This window comes from Aphis gossypii, chromosome X, assembly GCF_020184175.1.
Source record: "Aphis gossypii isolate Hap1 chromosome X, ASM2018417v2, whole genome shotgun sequence".
Lineage (NCBI taxonomy): Eukaryota > Metazoa > Arthropoda > Insecta > Hemiptera > Aphididae > Aphis > Aphis gossypii.
In genome coordinates this window covers 1,199,177-1,208,928 of record NC_065533.1, presented here as the reverse complement: position 1 = coordinate 1,208,928, position 9,752 = coordinate 1,199,177, and the positions used below count along the sequence as shown (strand labels likewise).

At 26.8% G+C, this 9,752-nt stretch overlaps 2 protein-coding genes across 22 annotated transcripts; both read left to right on the top strand.

The window, feature by feature from the left end:
- The first annotated feature begins 660 nt into the window (after positions 1 to 660).
- Positions 661 to 6,166, top strand: LOC126552725 (uncharacterized). 21 transcript variants are annotated; one of them, XM_050207521.1, is made up of 11 exons: positions 661 to 1,646; positions 2,112 to 2,180; positions 2,274 to 2,357; positions 2,428 to 2,511; positions 2,582 to 2,665; positions 2,736 to 2,819; positions 2,890 to 2,973; positions 3,044 to 3,127; positions 3,198 to 3,281; positions 3,376 to 5,123; positions 5,245 to 6,166. In XM_050207521.1, the coding sequence occupies exons 1-10, from the start codon at positions 1,439 to 1,441 to the stop codon at positions 3,510 to 3,512; spliced, it is 1,002 nt and encodes a 333-aa protein (XP_050063478.1). In that variant the 5' UTR covers positions 661 to 1,438; the 3' UTR covers positions 3,513 to 5,123; positions 5,245 to 6,166. The 21 variants fall into 21 exon arrangements, with proteins under 21 accessions (XP_050063478.1, XP_050063477.1, XP_050063487.1 ...); XM_050207520.1 differs by having other exon boundaries at positions 2,094 to 2,180; XM_050207530.1 differs by lacking the exon at positions 2,274 to 2,357.
- LOC126551756 (zinc finger MYM-type protein 1-like) lies at positions 4,204 to 4,878 on the top strand. The gene has a single exon (XM_050205846.1). It carries the CDS (start codon positions 4,204 to 4,206, stop codon positions 4,876 to 4,878), a length of 675 nt encoding a protein of 224 aa, XP_050061803.1.
- Positions 6,167 to 9,752: the final 3,586 nt, after the last annotated feature.

Below are 9,752 nucleotides of genomic sequence, written 5' to 3'. Positions count from 1 at the left end.
TAGTATTTTGAATTCGATTTTGGTTTAAATTTAAATTTATAAAAGTATTATTTTCATTTGGATTTGTTGGCAGATCAATTTCAACTATACTTTTAGATTGTGGTCCACTTTTATTAGGTACAATTAAAGAAGGAATATCATAATTAACCACCATGACATCTTCACTGATATTAAAAGAGATATTAATATTCCGTAACTCATCTTCTACTCTTCTTCGTTTTGATCGACTACTTAGATTTGATTATTTTCGATATGACATTTTATCTGAATATGGAATACTATACTGGTCAGAGTTGATAGGTAAAACAAATTTTATATAATTGATAGGTATACTGCTTAATTATTTTATTTAAATACAATTTTAGGTAGGTTTGATGTTTTACTTAAGCTATACTGCTATATATTAATAAATACAGACTGCATAACATGTTTAAATAAGTAGGTAGGTTATTAACTTATGTAGGTATATATTATTGTTGATTTAAATATTTTAATTTCAGAAAATATTTAAATATCATTCATAATTCTATACACAACTATTTTAAACACTTAGGTATAATACATTTGTATGAATACCCAGGGGCGCCGAGACCTATATTGATGTAGGGCGACTGCCCTACATATTGAAATGGGTGGGTGGGTGGGTGCCGAGTGGGCAGTAATTGATGCCTGATAGAATTGATAGATATTCACTGTAAGAAAGATATATAAGAAATATATTAGGTACCTATGTAAAGTATAATAATTATTATACGTAATACACTATAATATAATACCTATTGTAGTTGGGTAACTAATACAATATTATAAGAATAGTTAATAGTTTAGAATATTACAGGACGTATAACGATAATATAGCTATTTTAACAACTTAAATGTTATGATTTACATTATTCATTTATTCGTAACTCGGGCCGTTGAATTGTATATTTGTATTATTTTGTACTGCGTTAACTGTTGAATGTCATATTATACACTATACAGTTTGTAGTTAGTGAATACTGGGTATTTTTCATTAAAATATCGAATAAATAACAGGAAATACGTCAACACATGTAATGATGGTTGGTACAATAATTGTAACGAAAAATCTAAAATTATCGCGGAATATCGTAATCACATGGAATACCCGTAAAGTGGTAGTATGCCAGTATAATATCAAAAATATTTTTAGATTTTATGGTTTTATTATAAAATAATAAAAGTATATATTATTATATATAATTATTATTTTATCGATGAAAACATTATTAAATATTAATTTTCACATAATTCTTCATTCAGTCCGTCAGTCGTGTGCTGTGTTACCATTTGGCATTTTTTATTTATTTAGCTCTTGTGTAAACTGTGCATCATTTAATTATTATAGTGTTGATTCTACATTATACGTAATTATTTATTTTTAAAATTCTCACGTGTTATTAATTACAAATTTATTATGTCGGAATCTGAAAAATTGATGTGTGTATGCGGTAAAAAACGAGAAAACCTGAATATTACAAATTGGAAAAGACACCTGGACAATTGTAAGCAACGTAAAACGAAAATTAATTCTCGAAGCATTACTTCCTTTTTTAATACACCGAAACCGAAGAAAATATGTATGGATACCGATATAATTCGTTATCCTTATCCAACTCCAAATGGTAATTACTTAAGTCTTAAACTTTGATAAATATTTAATAGTTATTGCATATTTTTGCAAATGTTTACAAAATTCGAAATTTATTGCATAATTAACAGAAAATTTAAAAAAAAAAATTATAAAATAATATTTTGTCAAGTAGGAATATTAAACAGAATTTTGTTGGCATTATAATAATTGAAATAAAGACAACATTTATAAAAATACATTAAGTTCAAAAAATGTTTAAGACATTTTTGTTTCATTAAGTATTTAAGTACCTAATTAATTATTTGTGAATAAATTTTACTGCATATTACGAGGCATATTATAATATGGCATATTTCGTTACTTCTTAGTGCATAAAAATCCGTGATCTAGTCATGTATATTACAACGTATAAAATAAAACCAATTTATTTATAACAATTTAGTACTTATTTTAGTATCTTTTAATAAATGTATTTTAGCGTTCATAAATGATCCAGGTTCTAGTGTTCATGAGCAAATTAAGAAAAAAGACATGATTCTTACTCCCAGTTCAGTAAATAAAAACGGTAGGTAAAAATGTTTGATAATATCAAAATAATAATATAATAATATGCTGTTTTAAAAGTTGTTCTAATGCCTATTTAAATACACATTTTTAGTTTTGGACTCTGTTGTGGGTAATACATTTAGTCAAATCGTAAACGAAATTGATCAAGATAGTGGTAATCCTTTTAATAAAAATGGTAGGTAAAAATGTTTATAGTATGCTGTTTTAAATGTTGTTCTAATGCCCATTTAAATACACATTTTTAGTTTTGGACTCTGTTGTGGGTAATACATTTAGTCAAATCGTAAAAGAAATTGATCAAGATAGTGGTAATCCTTTTAATAAAAATGGTGGGTAAAAATGTTTATAGTATGCTGTTTTAAATGTTGTTCTAATTCCCATTTAAATACACATTTTTAGTTTTGGACTCTGTTGTGGGTAATACATTTAGTCAAATCGTAAAAGAAATTGATCAAGATAGTGGTAATCCTTTTAATAAAAATGGTAGGTAAAAATGTTTATAGTATGCTGTTTTAAATGTTGTTCTAATTCCCATTTAAATACACATTTTTAGTTTTGGACTCTGTTGTGGGTAATACATTTAGTCAAATCGTAAAAGAAATTGATCAAGATAGTGGTAATCCTTTTAATAAAAATGGTAGGTAAAAATGTTTATAGTATGCTGTTTTAAATGTTGTTCTAATTCCCATTTAAATACACATTTTTAGTTTTGGACTCTGTTGTGGGTAATACATTTAGTCAAATCGTAAAAGAAATTGATCAAGATAGTGGTAATCCTTTTAATAAAAATGGTAGGTAAAAATGTTTATAGTATGCTGTTTTAAATGTTGTTCTAATGCCCATTTAAATACACATTTTTAGTTTTGGACTCTGTTGTGGGTAATACATTTAGTCAAATCGTAAAAGAAATTGATCAAGATAGTGGTAATCCTTTTAATAAAAATGGTAGGTAAAAATGTTTATAGTATGCTGTTTTAAATGTTGTTCTAATTCCCATTTAAATACACATTTTTAGTTTTGGACTCTGTTGTGGGTAATACATTTAGTCAAATCGTAAAAGAAATTGATCAAGATAGTGGTAATCCTTTTAATAAAAATGGTAAGTAAAAATGTTTATAATATATAATATTTACAAATATTTAATAAAATAAAGGTTGGTAATAATAGTTTTTTTTATATATATATTTATATAGATATGAATTTTATCAATACTAACATGGAGACTGTCGATATCGAAGTGGATACTGAGATGGAGACTGTAGACATGTTCAGAAATGATCCAGCACATTTTGTCAAGTTAAAACATATAAACCGGAAATTAGAAGTTTAATATTAGAACTAGGTCCTTGTCAACCATTGTCAAATGATCTTCCAGGAAAGAGTTTTCCTAAAAATGGTTCAAAAGAAAATAGAAGCTTTAAAGAAATATACTATTACCGGATTCTTCCTGACAAAACAAAATGTCTCCGCGATTGGCTGTCATATTCTCCAAGCAAAAACAAAATATATTGCATGCATTGTTTTTTATTTGGGACAAATTTGCACAAAAATTTAGAAAAATCATGGACAAAAAATGGATTTGACTCATGGAAAAACTTGTCTTCTGGAATAGAGTATCATGAACTTACAAATGATCACATAAACGCCACATTAAAGTATAAACTTCGAAAAACTTCAACTCCAATTTTGCCTAGTTTGGAATACCAGCGTAAAATTGAAGTCGCAATGAATCGACAAGTAATAAATGAAATTATAGACATTGTTTTATACTTAGCAAGACACAATCTGGCTTTTCGAGGTCATAGAGATAACTGGTCAGTAAGTTCGCCTGGTGGTAATTTCAAAGACTTGGTTATTTTAATAGCTAAAAGTTCAGCTCCATTATCTGACCATTTAAATAGTATAAAACTAAAAAAAAAGGTCAAATTTCTTTTGTTACCTGGGAAAGACAGAATCAGTTAATAGATTCAATATCTCATGATATTTCCTCTCAAATTCAACAAGCAGTTGTTCAATCCAATATGTTTAGTATATCTATTGATTCTACTTTTGATGCTTCACGTCGCGAACAAGTATCATTTGTTATTAGATATGTTGATGATAAATTTGGGTTAATTCACGAAAGAGTCATTGCTATTAAAGAATCACCTATTACAACAGGAAAAGACTTGTACAGCTTATTTGTTGCTATTATGGAAAAAGAAAAACTTAATTGGAAAGATTGCCTTGTTGGGCAGTCTTATGATGGTGCTTCAAACATGCGAGGAAATTACAAAGGCTTACAAGCACATATAAACAGAGAATGTCCACAAGCTTTGTATGTATGGTGTCATGCCCACCGACTAGCCTTGGTAGTCAAGCAAGCTGTATCCTGTGACTCAAATTCAAGAGACTTGTTTGGAAATTTGGAAAGTCTATATGTCTTGTTATGGTGTTCAAAAAAAAGAGCAGCAACATTTAGAGAAGCTCAAAAAAAACACTCAGACTTAAAATACACCCAACAACATGCTGTTAAACGAGTCTGTACAACACGTTGGAATTCCCATTCAGCAGCTTTGAATGTAGTTTTCAAGTTCCATCATGCAGTTTTACAAACATTGGAAGAAATAAAAAATCTTGAAGGTGTTACTGATGCAACTGTTGGTGCCAATTGTAGTGGTCTTATAGAATATTTTACATCACGGAGATTTTATTAACTGCTTTCACATTCAAAAAGCTATTTGACATATTAGAAGTAGTTACAAGACAATTCAAACACATGATATGGATATTTTATTGGCAACAAGTATCGTAACTAAAACAATTAATTCGATTAGAAAATTGAGAGCAAATAATTCATTTGAGGAAATTATAAAATTAACAGATAATTTTATCAATGAGAGTGACACAGATTTTTTACCATTAAAAAATATCAGACCTAGGCGTGTTCCAATTAAAGCAGGTATGATATTATTTATTTCAATTTTACAATGTAGTTAACTAAAAAAAATTTTCAAAGTTAAATTATATATTAGTTATTTTTAGTGAATAAAACAACTAATTGTATTTTATTAATTATTTAGGTGAACTAATGCAAGATGATCCTATTGTTTGTCCAACTAAAAAGTTTGAGGTAGAAACTTACAATGCTGTAATAGATATGACTCTAAATGAATTGAGTGACCGGTTTGAAACCACAAATATTGGACCATTAAGAGACATAGCATTGCTCTCATATCGTAGAATACAAGAAGTGCACAATGATCCAACAATGCTACCAAAAGATTCATTTATAGAGTTATGTGAGGTCTATTCAAAAATTAATAGAGATTGTTTGATTTCTGAATATATGCAGTTTTGTAAAAATTTCAATGAATTTGAGAATAACTTAAATTTACCAAAGTTTTTGCATGATGTTAGTAATAATAATTCAAGTGATGATGAAGATGAAAATGATAATAATGATGACATTTCTATGCTTGAACTAAATACATATGATGATTTAAATGAAACTTGGGATGATCAAAGAACAATTAAAAACATTGGAAGTACTAAAAAAATTTTTCAAATGTTTTGTACAGCTAATTTAACCAGTTGTTTTCCAAATTTGTATGTAGCATTAAAATTATCAGTCATTCTTCCAATTTCTAGTTGTAGTGTAGAGCGTTCATTCTCGAAATTAAAACTGATAAAAACTAAACTTCGAACTTCCATGCTACAGGATAGGTTAGAAAACTTGATGAAAATCAGTTGTGAAAAAGACTTAGATCCAGTAGTAGACAATATAATTTTATCGCTAGCTGGAAAAAGTTCCCGCTTATGTAAAGCATTAGTGTATTAATGTACTTTGTTAATGTATGTTTAAGTTATATATTTTTTATGAACAAATGTTTAATTTTTCTTTTTGTAAATACATTCCACCATTGATTATAATAATTTGTTATTTCTATTCAATTAATATGAATTTATAATATTAAATAATTAAAAATTGATTTGTTATGACAATATGTTATTATTATTTAATATTAAAAATGTAAGCAATGAGTTTGAGTTTATACATTTGTATTTAATTACTAGTATTACTAATGAACTATAATTATATACATATTTTATATTGAATCTAAACATAATATCTATGTTTGCATAAATAGGTAGTACTAATCAAACCTGTAAATTGAGGAACATAAAAATACACACATTTTTTATAAATACCTTTATACCTCTGTAAATTTCAGTAAGTACTATATATTTCTTATTAGTAATTATTTATTTGTATGATTCTAAAGTGGGTACCAAAATTATGGATTTTTGCTTGTTACACGCATAACACAGTTTTATGAACGTATTAAGGATATATCTATATTATAACTGCCTTATTGAATGCAATTAAGACAATTAACTTACCAAATAGGTATTTAGGTAAGGTGGGTGGGTGGGTTGTCAATTATGATTTGCCCTACATATATTTTTATATTTCGGCGCCCCTATGAATACCTACTATGAATGGCGTATGGGTAGGTACCAAACACCAGTGGCGTAACTATAAAATTCTAGCCGATGTGCAATATTATTTTGTGGCCCCTAAAAATAGTTATACGAATAAAATTAAACAATTACACATTACATTTATGATGTAAATGAAAAAACATGTTCTAATGGCAATATTTCTACCCGTTTCATGGGCGATTTATTTTTATACTCTATACGGGAATAATATTGTAATATCCGAGGTAATATCTATGACAGTATGGCCAAATAATAGTATAATATTTATAGATAAAATTCTTCGTAATATAAAATATTATGGTTTTATTGTAATTTATTATTTATTATAAAATAATTTAAAATATTAACAAAATATAAAATTTTAATATACATATTTTAAACAAAGTATCAAAATTCATAGGTCCCCTTTTGGACCTTTTAGGCCCCAGGCCCCTGTGCAATGCACACCTATGCAACCAGTTACGCCACTGGTAGGTACATTAAAATATACCTATCTATTTTATGATAAATACAATTAAAAGCAGTTAATTTTTAATCACCGTTAATAACATTTGCCTGTCTATATCTATAATAAATGATAAATGAAGTAGGTAGATTATCTGTAAATTAATGTATATATTTTACTTACCAGTTGGCAGTTACCAATTAATAGTCTTGCCAAATCAAAGTTGAAAGGAACGTATATTTTTGAACTAATATGGATGTGATATCGTACGGAAATAGTGACAGCTCGGAACAGTCAAAAACTCAAAAATCACAAGTCACAATAATAATATGAAACTATGAAAATAATTAAACTTAAACAATCGTTTGGTGCGTGAAATGCGTATCGTCGCTGTCGACCGTCGTGCTCGCAGCGTCGTCTGGTTTTAAATTTTAATCGTAATAATTTGTTAATCGTTTATTTTAATACATTGTTCCGATTTGGCGATTTCTGATTGTAAATATACCTAATGATAAAATTAAAAATATAATATTATTATTACTGATATAGAAGTATAATCACTATAATCAATCGGTCGTTATTAACGTTTGCGTCTATACTCGGAAAACTCTATTATTAACACAGATATAGATAATAAACTAGATTGCTAACTAGTGATATGATGTGAAGTTATTATCCGCCATTTTGAGTAGGTCAAATGCATGCTGAAAACCTAAATTTGAATTTAAGTTTAAAATATTTGAAATGTAATTTTTTTTTTGTCTGTTCATTGATATTCATTATATTCATTTTTGTCACAATAAATTATGATTGTATATTTTTTTAAATATATTTTTTGATTATAATATTAATGTAGTATTTAATTCTTTAAATGTATGATTTAAAATTTTAGACAATAAATGAATTATTTGTTAAAACCAGTCTGTTGTTGTTTAACACATTATATAATATATAATATATTATTACCTAAATATTATATTATTTATACAATAAACCTATTATTCTCAATACTCATTATTTATTTATACTTTTTTCATAGAAAATAGTTATAGTACATAATATGCTAACTCCTGTTTGACCTGTATATACTTGTAAATGTTGTACTAAGCGTACAAAATATTTACATACATGCAAGACCACATAAAATAAAATTAATAAACCTAATTTGGCATACATATTTGAACATACGATTACATTCTTATAGTAAAATATAAAAATCATCTTTAATGAAAATGGTTAGTAGGAGGCAAAAACTTCATAAAACAATCTTATTTTATAACATGTAAAAGTATTTATTTTTTTATGCAATATAACATTGTTTTTATTTGTCAAAATACACCTACTCTAACTGCAGTTAAGAAATTGCTCAATTAAATATACCTACATACCTTAGTATTATTAACAAATAATAATATAATTGGTAATAAAATAGTATTGTAATACACTTACTTAATTTATAAGTTAATACATAAATTATAAACATAATAGGTATGAAATTATTCAATTGATTATCATCTACATTTCAAATTAATTAGACGACATTAAATTATAAATTATTTAACTAACGTCAAATAATAAAATGAACTTTTTAGCTTCACGACTTCACGAAAAATACGTTTACAAATTTAAAATTTTTTAAACATGAATTCATAGATCAATATAATATATTTATTATAGTGAGAAATTATTGTGTACTAATAATGGCGGATTTGTGGCTTCAAACGTTTATATGGTTAATGTAGGGAACCTAGCAATCTAGTTTATTATCTATATCTGTGATTATTAATAGATGCTTTATGGCTTTACGCAGCTGCGGGCGTACGTATTTGGACAAACCCGATAATAAACTGCTAGATGCCAACGTAGAAAAAACATATACATTATATATATTATATATTTATAGATTATCATATTTAAAATATATTTATGAATTATGATAGAATTATCACATATAATATATAAATATAGAATAAAATAATATATAACATTTATATAGTAGGTATATTATAATATTATTTATATTTTAATACATTGTTGTTTCTATTTTCTAACACATTGTATTATCATAATATACTCGGAAACGCGTCCTCGTCGAAGTGACGCGTATGTATTTAACCAATGTAATCGAAAACGCGCGCGTACGATACGTCGCGAATGGTACGCGGCCATGTAAAACGGGCCTTAGGTACTTAGGGCGTTATATAATATAAGCGGTAACAGTAGCTAGAGTATATTAGTACACCTATATTACCTATATATTATTATTTATTATACACCATACGAATTACGAGTATAAGACCATCCTCCATAATATGAACATATTATACATTTTATTATAGGTATTATGTCAAATATAAATTGTGTTTTAAATTACAATTAAACGAACATAGGTACCTACTTAATTTGAACTGGTCTTGAATAAATCACAATACATACAACATGTCAACATACACATTATTCAGATTAAATCGACAAAGCATATATATATATATATATATATATATATATATATATGCATATAATATATGAGCTATGAGCAGCATATTATAATATTAAGGCATATTTGACCAAAATGGATTTTGTACAGTTACGAGGACGTCGCACTCGCATATTATATGTTGTCTACTTATTGTCTCCATC